This window comes from Rhinopithecus bieti, unplaced genomic scaffold, assembly GCF_001698545.2.
Source record: "Rhinopithecus bieti isolate Rb0 unplaced genomic scaffold, ASM169854v2 scaffold_6946, whole genome shotgun sequence".
Classification (NCBI taxonomy): domain Eukaryota; kingdom Metazoa; phylum Chordata; class Mammalia; order Primates; family Cercopithecidae; genus Rhinopithecus; species Rhinopithecus bieti.
In genome coordinates this window covers 1,271,905-1,289,088 of record NW_016805697.1, presented here as the reverse complement: position 1 = coordinate 1,289,088, position 17,184 = coordinate 1,271,905, and the positions used below count along the sequence as shown (strand labels likewise).

The following is a 17,184-nucleotide window of genomic DNA, read 5'->3' as shown; positions in this document are numbered from 1 at the left end:
GAGATGTTAAGTAACATGGCCATAGCTTCAGAGAAAGGCCTATAGCAATCAAGACGAGGACCTAAAACTACTGGCTTCTAGTTTATTTTTCTTTCTACTGAAAACCTAAAGACAAGTATTATTTGGTGACCTAGCTTAACTTGGTTTCCTCTCACTTTCCCTTCCTTTCCCTTATTATCTCCTCTTCACAAAATAAGAGACAAATAAATGAGGAGACAGCTAAACACAATGAGAGCCTCATGTCTGGGGAAAAAAAAAATCGATATTAAATAAAAGTATCTATTTAAATTTTAATAATATATGACTTCCCTCAAACCTAAGTAGATTAAGTTTTCTGTATCTTCTGTATTTAAAAATATCTAATTTAAAATTCTGTGTTTAAATTTTATATTTATTTATTATTTTATTTTTGATACAGGGTCTCACTCTGTTGCCCAGGCTAAAGTACAGTGATGTGAACACAGCTCACTGCAGCCTCAACCTCCTGGACTCAAGCAATCCTCCTGCTTCAGCCTCCTAAGTAGCCGGGACCACAGGCGTGTACCACCATGCCTCAGTAATTTTTTTAAATTTTTTGTAGACATAGGTGTCACCATGTTGCCCAGGCTGGTCTCAAACTCCCGGGCTCAAGCAATCCTCCTGCCTCGTCCTCCCAAAGTATTGAGATTACAGGCCTGAGCCATAATGCCCAGCCCAAATTCTACATTTACATTAAATTTCCTATATATAAATTCTACAGAAGCGTAATTATTTTGTTCTGGCCTTTCTTTCTAGAAATGATTCAATATAATTAAACTTTAAGATTTAAAAGGTAATCAGACAATTTTGTAACTGCCAGTAAATTCTCTATTACTATTCTAAAACACAAACTAAGCTTCTCAGATATGTTTAGTTACAAACTAATAGAGCAATAATGAAAGAGCAGCAACATCATACCTGAACAACCCACGGACTATTAGCAAAAGCCATGATGTCCCTTTCTTCCCAGAAAAAAGCAGAATCAGATCTCTTAATCATTTCAAATTTGCTGAGAAGCTTCATAGCATATACCTTCCTGGTGGATTTATGCCTTACCTTTAAAATTGAAAAGGGAAAATAATGAACCTTTTGTTAACATTTAAAGCTGAAGGTTTCACAGAACAATTTACTAAGTGCTTTTAATACTTGTTAAATAATTAAACTTTACTGTTTCAGTTATTTTTATTTCTTCTCTTCTGCCAAATTATTCCAAGTAGCTAATGTCAAGACTTAATTATCAGAAGTAATGTTTTAAAAAAATCTTTATTTCCTATATTATAAGATACGTTCCCCCCTCCATCCTGCTATGTAAGCTGCTTCCTATTTATAAAGCTTACTATTCTACTGCATTTTAGTCTAATATTACAAGCAAAGATTTATCTTCTGACGCCTGAGACTTCTTCTCTGCCATAGGTACTTGGGGAAAACACTTCCCACTATGGCTGGATTTGACACTAGGTTTTCATACCCTTAGGCAACAATGTCTAAAGGAACTTCAAGCAACAATTCTATAAAAACAGTATTTTCCCAAATAATATGTTAAACACACAAGTGGATTATTTTAATTTAATAAAGTCCTTTTTTATTCTCATTAAAATAACCTACCAATTGAACTTCTCCAAATGCACCTCTACCAATCACCTTCACTACTTCATAATCTTCGGCTTTCATTCGTAAATCTCTGATTTTATTTATTGTGTCTTTATCTGTATGAAAAGAAAAGCTTATCATTTTAAATCACTAAAGTATTACAACTAGCACTACTTATTTTACATTCGAGTTCTTAAGAAACAATGAAAAACAACAAACTTCATTAAGAATTATTTGAAAATATGGTGAAACTTGAAGCTATAAAACAGATAAATGTTCAATTTGCTAAGATTTTTTAAAACAAATTCCAGAATAACTTCATTATAGCTACTAAAGGTTTTTATTAATCAAAATATGACTTAATAGAATGTTTTAAAAACAAATATTACACTACAAACAAAAGTTGAGAATAATTAGCTAATTAGTTCCTGGTATTTTAAGTACACATCAAATCTGAATTTAGGAAACATGAGTAGACATTTTAATGCTAGAATAAATTTTCTTTTATAAATAAGGTCAGTTTTAGTGATCCTTTAAAAAAAGATGTAATTTAAGATATCAAAGGCAAATACACCAAAAAAAAAAATACAGTAAATTTTCCAACTGGCAATCTTTAATACTTATATCATCACACTTCTCTATTTGAACCTAGATTTTAACTTGAAACACACAGTGAAAATCACTGCAATTATTTATATAAACCTGTCATACTACAAACTACAGTAATTCACAAATCCCCACTGGATAGATACTCTAATTCCTAATTTGGTCATAGATTAAATTAGGGCTATTTTAATTCACATGGGTCAACACTGGCATGAGATTACATGGAAAAGCTTCACATTTCAGAGTTGTATAAAATACACAGCAGCTATTAAACTTCAGTTCTAGCTCCTAATAAGAGCTGTATTAATATTCTTGTTTTCCTTTTCAAATGCAAATTTAAAGTCAAGTGTTTGTGTACTTTATGACCAATAAATACAGCAACAGAGAGCAAATTTCTACAAAGTTATAAGAACATTTAATTTTAGGTTACATATTCACTGCAAGATGCATCAGAAAGATAAACAATAATCAATTAATTCACTGCACAACTATTTGTATCTACCACACATCAGGCTGTACAGCACTGGAAATAAAGGTAACTTTAAAATGTAGCTCCTATTCTTTAAGAGTTCAAACAGCAAATGAAACAGAAACAATGAAAAAAAGAATTGAAAATAATGTAATAAGGAATATAAACAGTTTTTTGAGTACTAAGGAGGACACCTAACCAAAGCCTGCTGGGGTGAGAGATAGGTAGGAAGACTCCGTAAATGATGGTACCTGAAACAAGTCTAAACTGAATAGTAGTGGTTAGCTAGGCAATAGACAATGAAAGAAAGAACAGACCAGGCAATGGTGGCTCACGCCTGTAATCCCAACACTTTGGGAAGCTGAGGGAGGCGGAATGTATGAGTTCAGGAGTTCAAGACCAGCCTGGGAAACATGATGAAACCTTGTCTCTACAAAAAATATTTTTTAAAAATTTAGCTGGGTGCAGTGGCAGTTTCCTGCAGTCCCAGCTACTCAGGAGGCTGAGGTGGAAGGATCACCTAGGCCTGGGAGGTGAAGGTTGCAGTGAGCCAAGATCACACCAGTACACCCCAGTCTGGGCGACAGAGTGAGACCCTGTCTCAAAAAAATGAAAGAACAAACAAATATAAGCAGACAAGCAATGTAAACCAAGCACAGAGGAACTATATCTAAGTTCTATGTTGCTGGAGTCTCAAGTTTGTAGTAAGGACTGACAGAAGAGGCTGGAAATCCCCAGATAAGTTCAAGAGCTTGAACTTTACCTGTCAGCCAGTAGTTATAGTAATAACACTATTATTTAAGTGTTATTTACATATTAAAGTTTTCACATTAAAGTTTAAAGTAGCTCTCTATATAAAATAGATCAAAGAAACTGCTCTGTTCTAAAGGAGGTTTTGCTGTGTTCTAAAGGAGGTTAAAGGTGTCAGAGAAGAGACAGAGCCTCATCTACAGCCCCTGAAGAATCCTCTGGAATCTGCTAGGAACTGAGAAACACCACTACTATGGGCAGGAAGCCATGAAAAGGAATTACGGTGGACAAAACAACATAGTCAAACTTACATTTCAGGAAAACTACTCTAGGGAATATGTAGAAGATGAGTTCAATAAAGGCAAGACAGGAGGTGGGGAGAATTTCAAGAGTATTGTAATACCCCAGATGAGACAGAAAGTTCTGAACCTGGATAATATAATAGTCTGTGAGGTTGAGAAAAGATTCTTGAATCTAGCTATTTGAGCTAGAATAGGCTGTAGAGTCTTGACAAAGGCTGCAGACAAGTCATTTGAAATCTAAAAGATCTATGTTCTGCTGCCTTGGATTTTAGCTTGTTCTAATGCAGGTTTACATGCTAATAAGTGTAAGTGCCTCTGTTGGATGGCTTTCAGTCAAACTCAGAGTTTCTATGGTCCTAGTTTTCCTAGTTCATCTCACCAATGGTCCAACCTAGAATTAATCAAGAACTTAATGGTAAAATTCTAAGCATTAGACTTTAGTTTCCCAAACACTCAGGACTATGTATTCACACCCACCCAAATCTCAGGATCTTAAACAGAAGCCTATTTATTGTAAAGCAGTCATGTAAGAAACCCACTCTTGGTCTAGGGGTACTATATAGCCTGAACTTTGTAGGCTTATGGCTCCGTTGAGACGGAAAACAATGCATGCACTAGAACGCGGTTCCCAACCCCTGAGCCGCAGACCTGTACCGGTTCATGGCCTATGAAGAACTGGGCCATACAGCAGGAGATGAGCAGTGGGTGAGCAAGCATTGCCATCTGAGCTTCATCTCCTGTCAGATCAGCAGTCGTCCTAGATTCTCACAGGGGCACAAACCCTATTGTGAACTGCACATGCAAGGGATCCAGGTTGCATATTCCTTATGAGAATCTTTTTTTAATGCCTGATGATCTGAGGTGGAACAGTTTCAGAAAACCATCCCGTCTGCCACCCCCCAACCCCCATCCTGTCCATAGAAACATTATCTTCCACAAAACTGGTCCCTGGTGCCAAAAAGTTTGGGGACTGCTGCTCTAAAGAGAAATAATAAGTACATAAATAAATATGTAACTTAATTTCACATTGTGATACATATTCTAAAGAAAATAAGACCAAGCTTTCCCAAGTCTGTAAGGGGAGACTCTAGGCTAATTCTTCAGTCACTTCAAACTCTGCATTGATTCCTTAAATAAACAAGAGTCAAGGAAAACAACTCAAAATTGGTTATTTTTTTAATTGACTATTGATGCCACTCCCAATGCCCTCAATTCTTTGAGCAGCTATTCTTGCCCAAAGGCTAACAGTCTTAGGCAAGTTTTTCTTTCTGTACACATTTGTTTGGCTGCTGCAATCATATACCATCAGTGAACAGCTTTCTCCGCTCGGCTAGTGAATACACCACTTGTATGCTTACATAACATTGCAGCCTCTTTTTTTTTTTATTTTTTTATTTTTGTTAAGCCTGCATGATCATTTTTCTTTATGAAGAAATTTTACGGGGATGAGATACTCCGTTTAAAATTTTCTCTTTTTTCTTACTGTTGCTGTCCTATGTCGGGAAGATCATAGTGAGTGCTTAGTCTGGGAATGTCCAATGTACACTGTATTCCTTTAGCACAGCTACACTGTCACTGCACAATTTAAAAAAATGCTTTGTCACCTAACTTGATAAAAATAATGCATATTCCATTATGCTTCAAAAGGACAACATTTGGACTGGGCATGATGGCTCACACCTGTAATCTCAGTGCTTTGGGAGATGGAGGCAAGAGGACTGCTCAAGGCCAGGAGTTCGAGACCAGCCTGGACAACACAGCAAGACTTGTCTTTACAAAAAATTTAAAAATTAGCCAGGTCCATGGTGGCATGCACCTGTAGTCCCAGCTACTTGGAAGGCTGAGGGAGAAGGACTGCTTGAGCCCAGGAGTTCGAGGTTGCAGTGAGCTATGGACGTGCCACTGCACTCCTGCCTGTGCGACAGCCTCTTAGGGGAGAGGAAAAAAAGACAACATTTCAAGTATACGGTTCTCTTCTTGCTTTGACACAATGCATATGCACTGGTAATAGAAAATAAAATGTGGTATGGTGGTACTTACAGCACTCAAAACTCAAGCTGTAACAGCATCACTGTGATGTCTACTGTGCTGAGCAGCAGTGTGAAGTGAGGAGAGGATTACATATGGTCTCTGTTGTAGCTACTCAGTTTAGGTGTTGTAGAACAAAAGCCACCACACACAATACACTTTTTAAAGTATGGCAACATCCCAAGAAAACTTTATTTATGGACACTAAAATCTGAATTTCCTATTATGTCACATTCATAATATATTATTCTTTTGACTTTTTTATCATAAAAAATACATAAACATTCATAAAAAAATACAAAAAACATGCTTAGTTCATGAGCCATAGTGGTGAGTGAGATGTGGCCTGTGGGCTGTAGTTCACCACCTCCTGCTCTAATAAAACCCAGTGGCCCTCTGAGGGCACTGCTTCCCCACAGCTCTCAAGTGGGGACCTTTACTTATCCACATGCCTTAGACTACCGACCCTGAAAATGGGAGATCTCCACATCCCCACCCTTAAATCTGCTAGCTTTGATTTTCATTAGGTTGTACTTCCCACCTCTCATTGTTGCTGTCATCCACTGACTCTCAGAGGTCACCACGTCTCATTGCTAGACAGTTTTACTTCTGATTTACTGAACTTCTCTCCAATATTTTCCTGTTTCAATTCTTAATAACTTTAATGTACCCACAGACAATACTTACAGTACCTTGGCCTCTCAACACCTATACTTCTCTCCTTCAATGATCTTGTCCTCTATGTTACCTTGGTCACTCATTTCCATGGTCACATACTAGACCTTGTCATTACTAGTAATTACAATCTTCCCACAATTTCAATTAGAAAACTTACATTCTCTAAGCACTCTCTTATAGCTTTCCTGCTTAGTTCCTCTAGTATCTTAACTCCAACAACCCCAGCCCCACCAGGACCTCCGATCCATTGATCCTACTCCACTCGTACTTTCCCTCATTGCACTGATAGCCTCTCTTTCCCACCTACCCAGCTTACATGGTCAATTATTATAATCATTCCCTTGCATATACCTTTAATGTCATGAGCTCTCTTCTGCCTCACTTTACTTAGTTTGGCAAAACAACAATTCTATTACAGTTAAATCCAACTCTCCAACTACTCTATGTCAGCACCCATGCAGTTAAATATGTCTCGATAAATACGTAAAATCACAATGACTGATCCTATTTTAAAATTCATAATCACAAACATCAAGTTGGCCTTTAGTTCTACTTGGCAATCCTAAATTTCTAGTCACTCTCCCACTCTCCTAGAGACATATTTCAAGTTTTCTTCTTTCTTCACACACCTCCTACAGCTCTCCCACTGATCCTCATTCACAGCTAATGATCTTGTTTGGCTACTACCCTGAAACAAACGAAACAGAAGAAAACTACCACGGACTCACCACCACTTATACACTTACCTATCAGCATGTACAAGCATATATTTTGTCTTTTCACCTTTTACTATGGGAGACTACTTCTATCTTAAGTCAAACCCTCCATTCATGCACTAGATGTCATCCTTTTTTATTACTGTAGTTCAAGGACATTGCTCAAACAATTCTCCTCTTTCTCCTTTACTACTAAGCTTTCCCCTTCCTAACTGGATCCCACCATGCTGTTTTCTCTCCCATCTTAGAGAAACAAACAAAAATAATCTCTTGATCCCATTTCTCTCAGCAGCTACTGTCCCATTACTCAACTCCCTACTGCAGCAAAATTTCTCGTAAGTTGTCTACACTTTCTGTGACTAAAATCTTTCCTCTTATTTGCTCTAAAACCCACTTCAGTTCGGTTCTGGCTTTTTTTTTTTTTTTTTTTTTTTTTTGACGACGGGATCGTCGCTTGTAGCCCAGGCTGGAAAGTGCAGTGGCCGGATCTCAGCTCACTGCAAAGACTCCGCCTCCGGGTTCACGTCACTTCTCCTGCCTCAGCCTCCGGACGTAGCTGACTAACAGGCGCCGCCACCCTCACCCGGCTAAGTTTTTTGTATTTTTAGTAGAGCACGGGGTTTACGCACGCGTGTTAGCAGAGATGTCTCGACTCTCGACCTCGTGATCCGCGCCGTCTCGGCCTCCCAAAGTGCTGGGATTACAGGCTTGAGCCGCACCCTGGCCGCCCCGGGCCCGGCCATCGGCTCTGGCTCTTAACCTTTCTTTTAAAACTACTTGTCAAAGTCACAAACGAGCATCATGTTGCTAAATCCAATGGTCAATTCTCAGCTCTCATCTTGATATATCAGTGGCTTTAACGGTTTGATCACTCTCTCCTGATACATACTCTTCACCAGACTTTCAGGACACAACATTCTTCCAATAATACTGAAGATTTTACTTTTCAACCTCGGTAGTCTCAGTTGCCTTGGCTGGTTCCTCCCCTTCTCTCAGATTTCTTAACACTAGAGCATTCCAAGGCTCAGTCCTTGATGGTGACTTCTTCTCTATCTACACTCACTTCTCTGGCTTTAAAAACCATCTACATATCAATTTCCACATTTTTATCTCTAGTCTAGACTTCTCTCTTAAACTTCAAACATATATATTCAATTACTTTCAAAATATATCCTCTCTTGAAAAACACCTCAAATTTAACGTGCCAAAAACTGAAGACATATTCTCACCCAAAACTTACACCTATGTGTCTCACACTTTGGCTGATGTCTCAATTTTGCTCAGGACAAAACCGAGGGGCCATTATTGACTCCTTTTTTTCTTACACTCCATATCATATCTCTCATGAAAATATGTTGGCTTTCTCTTTGAAATATTTCTGGAATCCGATAACTCTCACCCTCTACATTGCTACTATGCTAGACCAAGTCACCATCATCTCTTCCTTGGATTACTGCAATAGACTCTCAACTGATTTCCCTGTGTCTATTCTCAACACAGGGTGATGTTCTTAAAACACAAGTCAGATCATGTCGCTTCTCTGCTCAAAAGTCTCTAATGTCTTGCCATCTCACCCAGAGCAAAAGCCCAAGATTTTACAATGGCCTACAAGACTCTACATGACCTAGCCTCCCTATTTCCTTACTTCTATGATATCATCCTACAATTCTCTCCCCTGCCTAGTCCTCTCCAGCGACACTGGCTTCCTTGATGTTCCTCAAACAGGTCAGGTACACTCTCCTCCCTCCAGGCCTTTGTACTAGCTGTTCCTCTGTATGCCACTCTCTCCCCTGAGACATCCACATGGCTAACTCCCTCAACTACTTCAACTCTTTTTTCAAATGTCACCTTTTAGCAAGGCCTCCCCTGGACACCTTACCTAAAACAGTAAACTTCTCAGAACTTCCAATCCTTCTTAAACTGTTTTATCTTTTCCTATGGCAGATTTCGACCTCTTTGTTATTCACAAAATTAGTTTTATACCAAATAATACTTGCAAAATTATAAATCTGGTAAGTTCTCATTCATTCTAAAACCTCCAAATAGGATGTTGTGACCACCTAGACCCTTTTAGCAATTTCTGATTGTCAACTATATTGAGTCAGGTGAAGCTGGCAGAAAGCTAAGATTCAGAGAAGTGAAATACTACTATACAACATATTCAGCAAGAAATGAAATGAGCAAATTGAGTCATAAATAGGAACCACAGTCTTGACAACCACTAACTAGCTAATCGTTAGAGCTAGTAGTTTAGAGTTAACCATTCTCCAAATGATCACAAGTTAGCAAAAGGACCGGTACAAAAAGGCTAACTTATAGCTTCTGGGTTACCAAAAATTCAAAAGGATTTCTATCACATATAAACTCTTGGATCTAATTTTCAAGAAAGCAAATGGATGATTTTCCTAACACTGTTTTAAAAATTGGCCGGGTGCTGTGATTCACACCTGTAATCCCAGCACTTCAGGAGACCAAGGCGGGCGGATTGCTTGAGGTCAGGAGTTCAAGACCAGCCTGGCCAACATGGCGAAACCCCGTCTCTACTAAAAATACAAAAATTAGCTGGGCATGGTGGTGGACACCTGAGGCACAAGAATCACTTGAACTCAGAGATGAAGGTTGCAGTGAGCCGAGATCAGGCCACTGCACTCCACCCTGGGTGACTGACTAACACTCTGTATCAAGAAAAAAATTAAATTAAATTGAAAATAAATAAAAATCATACTTTATACCCAGTGAATTTTACTTCTAGGAATTTATCCTAAGGAAATGAGACACAACGTGGGACAAAGATTTCTACAATAAAATAGTTTTTACAATTTTAAAGAGTAAATAATTTCATATACATATAATAGAGTATTAGGCAACATTTAAAATTGTGTTGAATAATTACATAGAATTATGTTCAGCATACAGTGTTGTGCAAAGAATAGAATAAACTGCATACAGTATATGAACTTGATTTTCTAAAAACATAATTATATACTGATATACAGATATGAATTTTTTTAAAGGCCAGAAGAAAATATGCCAAAACAATAATTGCAGTCATCTCTGAGTTTGGTGAGACTACAGATTATTCTGCCACGTTTTCTATATATTTTAAGTTTTTTATAATGACCCTTTCTTGCTTTTCTAATAAAAAAAAAAAAAAGATGTATTTTGCCTAGCCTGAGATCCTAGATTACAAAATGTACCATTACTTTATGTACCACTAGAGATTCTAAGACACATTCTAATTTCAAAAATGTTCAAATTTTTTAAAATGTCAGAATAGGTAAAATATGGTAATAAACATTAAGTACCACGTACTGTTTGACCAGAATACTGCTACTCTGCCTAAAAAAGCCCAGTATACATTGCACACTTTTAGAGTAGTGAAAGCAGCCCTTAAAAGCTCACAAATTAAACTTACTTGAAAAATTAACAAGAATGTTATATTCAATTCCATAAAAATCTGATTTTTTTTTCTTTTTTCTTGAGACAGGGTCTCTGTCGCGCAATCTCAGCTCACTGCAACCTCCACCTCGGAGTTCAAGCAATTACCCCACTGCAGCCTCGCAAGTAGCCGGGACTACAGGCAAACACAATGCACAACTAATTTTTGTATTTTTGTAGAGACAGGGTTTCGCCATGTTGCCCAGGCCAATCTCGAACTCCTGGGCTCAAGTGATCTACCCGCCTCAGCCTCTGAAAGTGCTGGTATTACAGATGTGAGCCACTGCACCCAGCACGGTTTTAATTAAGAAAATTACTTAATGTCCAAATGCTCAAATAAAATCATGCTCTAGGAAGATGTGCTACATTTTGACTGCACAGGCACATGTGCACGCATCCACCCACCCACATACACACAGAATAATCCAGTTTGATAAACAGACTAACAAAAAATAAATATAAATTAAAAATCCAGACTCCTAAATTCAAACTCCTCAACAACATGGCAAAAAAAAAAAAAAAAAAAAAAATTGATCTTGTTAGTGACTGTCCAGTCTTACATTTCTACATAAGCTACTCCCCACAACTATGCTCTAGCAATGCCTAGTTATTTGCAATTACCTGTATAAGCCATACTGCTTCATCTCTGTGCCTTTGCAGATGTTATCACTAACCTAAAATGACTTCCCCCACTACCTTATCTGACCAAGTTACTATTAAACAAGATCTAATCTTTTACCTCCTCTTTAGACATTCCTGATTCCCTCTTGACCACAAGGTATGACTCCCTTCTCTGGGACAACATTATTTCCCTATATTTCACCTAACAATCTGAACTGGGATTGTTTATATAGGTCTGTTTCTTCTATTACATTGTATGTCCCCACAATCCTTAAGGATACAGACTATACTTGTACTTGATGCTACTGAAATATTAAAAACACTTAGTGACATTATATGCAAATGGGGACAAACACATACTGCATTTATCTATTCAGGAACAACAGAAAAGCCACATATATTTACTCCAAAGTAATAAAAGTATACATTTAAATATCAATCTTGAGTTTCTCAAAAGGTTAAACATAGAATTACCATATGACCCACCAATTCCACTTCTAGGTATCTACGCAAGAACAATAAAAACATATGTCTACACAAAAACTTCTACACAAATGTCCATAGCAGCATTATTCATAAAAGCCAAAATAGAATACAAATGTCCATCAGCTGATGAGCAGATAAACAAAATGTGGTACATCCATACAATGGAATACTACTGGCAATTAAAAAGAATGAAATACCGACACATGCTACAACACTGATGAACAATGAAAACATGCTAAGCCAAAGAAGGCAGTCACAAAAGACCATTTTATTGATGATTCCATCCATAGGAAATGTCTCTGTAGAGCTGGCAAATCTATAGAGACAGAAAATAGATTAGTGGTTGCCTAAGGCTAGAAGCCTTAGGCAAAAGGAGAGTGACTTAAAGTTAATGGGTGTTGGCAAATCTATACAGACAGAAATTAGATTAGTGGTTGCCTAGGGCTGGAAGCCTGGAGAGAAATGGAGACTGACTGTTAATGGGTATGGGGTTACTTTATGAAGTGATGAAAATGTTGTAAAAGTAACTGTGGTAATGGTTGCACAACTCTGTAAATATATATACACTCAAGCTCACTGAATTGTACACTTTAAATGGGTGAATTTTATAGTATGTAAATAACTTAATAAAGTTGCTTTAAAAAATCAATCTTGAGTTTGGCAATGATTTTACATGACACAAAAGCACAACCAATGCAGAAATAGTTTATAAGTTAGATTTCAACAAAATTAAAACTTTTGCTCTATGAAAGACATTATGCAAACGAAAACTGACAGTAGCAAATGCAGCAAGGATGCAGAACAACAGAAACTCTCATTCATTGTTGGTGGGAATGTATAATAAAATGGTATAGCCACTTTGGAAGACAGTTTGGCAGTTTCTTAAGAAGTTAAACCTATTCTTAGCAAACAACCTAGCAATCCTACTTCTGTGTATTTACGTATCTGCCCAAGTCAATTTAAAACTAAATTCATGGCCAGGCGCTGTGGCTCACGCCTGTAACCCCAGAACTTTGGGAGGCCAAGGCAGGCAGACCACCTGAGGTCGGGAGTTTGAGATCACCTGACCAACATGGAGAAACCCTGTCTCTACTAAAAATACAAAATTAGCCAGACATGGTGGTGCATGCCTGTAATCCCAGCTTCTCGGGAGGCTGAGGCAGGAGAACCGCTTGAACCTGGGAGGCAGAGGTTGCAGTGAGCCGAGATCGCACTATTGCACTCCAGCCTGGTGACAACAGTGAAACTCCATCTCAAAAAAAAAAAACAAAACAAAAAAACCTAAATTCATGCAAAACCTTGTACTCGAATATTTACAGCAGCTTTATTCATAATTGCCCCAAACAGGAAATAACAAATATGTTCTTCAACAGAGGAATGAACCAACCAACCAAGGTACATCCATTCAATAGAAGGTTGCTCTGCAATTTAGTGGAAAAAAGGAACAAGTTACTACTTCACACAACACGGACAACATGCAGGAATCTAAAATGCATTTTTAAGCCTCCCAAAGTGCTGGGATTACAGGTGAAAGCCACCGTGCCTGGCCTTCACTCTTGATAGTATCTTTGAAGCACAAATAAAAGTTTTTAATTTTGATGATGCCCAGTTTATCTATTTTCCTTTGCATTTCCATATGAATTAAAGAATTGCTGGTCACTTTATACAAAAAACTGTCTGCTAAGGTTCTGAGAATATACGGGCTCTATAGATCAATTAATTCGGGGACTGTTAACATTTTAATACTGAATTGTCCAATCCATGAACACTGAATATCTTGTTAGGTCTTCTTTAATTTCTGTCTACAATGCTGTATAGTTTTCAGTATACAGGTTTACACATATTTTGTCAAATTTACTCCTAAATTTTCATGTTTTGCTTCTATTGTAAATGGTGCTGTATTTGTTATAATAAATCAATTTCCAATTGCTTGTTATTAATAAATGTATGTGCAACTGCTTTTTGGATATTAATCTTCTAACTTTCAACCTTGCTTAACAAACTTACTAGTTCATGTAGCTTTTTTGCAGAATCTTGAGGATTTTTGATACGGAAAATCATGCTGTCTAAATTGAGAAAGTTTTACTTCTTCCTTCTCAATCTGTATGGCTTTTCTTTATTTTACCTGATGGCACTGTCTAGAACTTGTAAGATGATGTCAAATAAAAGTGGTAAGAGAGGACAGATTTGCCTTTTCCCATCTTAGGGGAAAAGCATTTGTCTTAAACAAGTAGATAAAATCTGAACTGTAGGTTTCTTGTAGATTCCCTTTATTGGGGAAAGGAAGCTTTCTTCAGTTCCTAGTTTGCAGACAGATATTTTAAATTGTGAATGGATATTAAATTTTACCAAACGCTTTTCTGCATCTACTAAATTTCCTTTTAAAGTATGTTAATATGGTAAATTAAACTAATTGATTTTGAATTTTATACTAACTTAGTAATCCTGGCATAAACTATCCTTAGTCATGATTTTACCTGCTACATTTGACTTCCCTAAAATTTTGTTATATTATTCTCTGCATTTTCTCCAATTTAAAATTAAAATAAATTGTACAGGTTTACCAGTTAAAACAGTTTACTTTAGATTTATAATTTTATTTTACTTATTTCTACTAAAGCATTAATGTCTCTATTTATAAAATATAATATACAAGCATACTTAACATTATGAAAGCAACAAAGTAGCTAAGTTTAAGGAAGTACGTATTTCATTCTTGCTAGCCATTACTTTAAAAAAAAAACATGCCCCACCCTCTGCCTTTGTACTAAGGAGTATTTACCCCTTATCTACACCATCTCTGTAAACGCCAGCTACCATTAAGATAAACAGTCAAGCCTCTCCATCTTTTTAGTTCCTTCACTATGTTGTCAGGTAGGGAGGTAAGCAACTGTAAACATTAATAAAATTTTACTAATATGTCCATAGGACATGAGAAATAATTAAAACTTTTATACTTAAAAACTTCTCAGTTCAGAATATGGAACCATATTCAAAAACTCAAATAAAACTAAATAAATTTTTAAAAAATGAAAAACTAAAAGAACATAAAATTTAAAAATTCTAATACAAGATTTCAAAGTATAGAAATGATTTTAAAAATCAAAAAGACATGACTATTTAGAAAAATAAAATCTTTGTAACAAAACACATGTAACCAAAATTGAAAGATAACACCAAAACCAATCAAACTTATATGTATCAACATTTATAGTTTAGAAACAGAAATAAATGAAGGAGGACTTTATGATCTAAATCTTACTAATTCTTTAAGATTAAAAGATTGAAGTTATAAGTTAATCAAAATTTTAAATTATAATATCCAATCTAAAAAGGAGCCTTCAGAAAAGAATATCTGTAAAATTTAAATATAAAACAGCTTTCATGGAGAAAAATTCTCATATCTCAGCAGTCACTCAAACTCAATGTGCGGTTATTCAAACTCAGCAGTCACTCAAACTCAATGTGCGGTTATTCAAACTCAATGCACAGTTTTTTGAATACTTATTTTAGCTATTTTTCATCCCTTTCTCTTCAAAGTACTTTGGTTCTCCTAACAGCCATCCAAACTGCTTCTTACACACTTCCTACTAAACTCTATGTAGAAATCATTGATGAAATCACCAAAAAGTAAATAGAAGAAAAAATAAGGGCTTGAATGATCTAAGTCAAAATGTAGTTATATGAAGTCTGTCATTAACCTCCACAAAAAATTACTTACATCTGCTTAAAAAGTTGTCAATATTTTTGTTTTTTCTTAAGGCAGGAAAATCCAAATCATATACCAAAGCATCCAATCCATCCTAAAGAAACAAACAAACAATGGTTAGTTTTTTGGATCACATTATGAAGTTTCCTTTTTTATGAAATAATAAAATACATGCTTTAATATTTAATGTCCCCTAATACATCTTGTGTACATTTAACACCCTCTACAAGATTAGATGAGAGAGAACTGGGAGAAAAGCTGTTTTCATTTCATATGTAGCTCTTTTTACCTTCTAAGTCTGGCGGGCCCAGGGGCAAGAAAATTACCACAGATTGGCTGCAAGTGATTTCAATCCATGAGCTTTTCCCCTAATAAGGACATGAAATTTTATTTTGCATTACTTCTCCTTACTACTGCATTTATCTTTATCTCACAGACATCAAAAACCTACATTTGTTACTATAAATATTTTACAAGGTAACAGCTAAATAATAAAATGTGAGGTTTAATATAAAATAGATACCTCATAATCACAAATGCAAGCTATATACATTTTAATTATAAAATGTATTGGATTTTCATGGGTCTTCTTTCTTTCTTTGAGGCACTTTCTAGGTAAACCTAGTAGTAAAGGACACACATGAGCTTTTGCATTTTTTCTGGGTTTTTTTTTTTTTTAAGGGTCTTGCTCTGTTGGCCAGGCTGGAGTGCAGTGGTGCAATGCTGGCTCAGTGCAACCTCCACCTCCTGGACTCAAGCCATCCTCCTGCCTCAGCCTCTAGAGTAGCGGGGACTACAGGCTCACACTACCACGCCTGGCTAAATTTTATCTTTTTGTGTAGAGACAGGGTTTCACCATACTGCCCAGGCTGGTCTTGAACTCCAGACCTCAAGCAATTGCTCCTGCATCAGAGTCCTAAAGTGCTGGGATTATAGGTGTGAGCCACCACGCCTGGCCGAGCTTTTGCTTTTAAGAGGATATTTAAATATTATCTAAGCAAGTGCATGGCAGTGTGAAGGTATACCAAGCAGTACTGAAATGGGAAAGCATCTATTCAGACTATAGCCTGCCGCATGGCAGGAACTGGAAGAACATTCAGATAATCCCAAGCAATCTTCATTACAAAGTCTTAGTCTTTGGTAAATGTTGTTTGTATAACTGAACAGCACTATGAGAAAGAATGGTTTTTGCGTGATGCTTAATAATGTAATCAGTTCCAGATGGGTCAAAACATTAAAAAAATAAAGAACAAGGCAAAAGCATTTTAAAGAAAAAACCAGTATATTTAACATGATACTGTTGGGAGGACAAGTCACATAACCTTTCTGAGCCTCAGTTTTCTTTTTAGTAAAATGAGGGATAATGATTACAACACATAACAGATTTGTAAGAATTAAATGAGTTAATATGTGAAGTGTCTGGACTTAATAGTCTCACTTCTCTCTCTTTTATTTCTGTTACTGACATTTGAAAGCTCTCAATGTTAGTCTCCCTATTGACAGGAATGACCTACACAGAAAATAGACATTTTAGTCATGTGGTCATAAAACCTTAAAAGTAAATCTTAGGTCATGATGTTAAACCCTTCCCCAGTGCAGTAATCTGAAGTACTTTTGTTGTTGTTGTTACATATGGGCATCTGAGTTTTGCGTGTCCAAGTATCTGATCATGTGTTTGTTAACGAAAAATGAGCTGCCTCCACTAATTACATATGGTCACTAAGTGTTTGGATGTGGCACCATACACAATACCACGGGATAGTCTATTACTTT

General features: G+C 36.6%; 1 protein-coding gene across 1 annotated transcript in view; it reads right to left on the bottom strand.

Moving 5' to 3' along the window:
- Positions 1-17,184, bottom strand: part of ROCK1 (Rho associated coiled-coil containing protein kinase 1) — a 153,387-nt gene that overhangs the window by 96,945 nt on the left and 39,258 nt on the right. Inside the window, 3 exon segments of the mRNA XM_017873531.1 lie at positions 937-1,074; positions 1,624-1,724; positions 15,424-15,505. Of these exon segments, the coding sequence (XP_017729020.1) occupies positions 937-1,074; positions 1,624-1,724; positions 15,424-15,505 (321 nt within the window).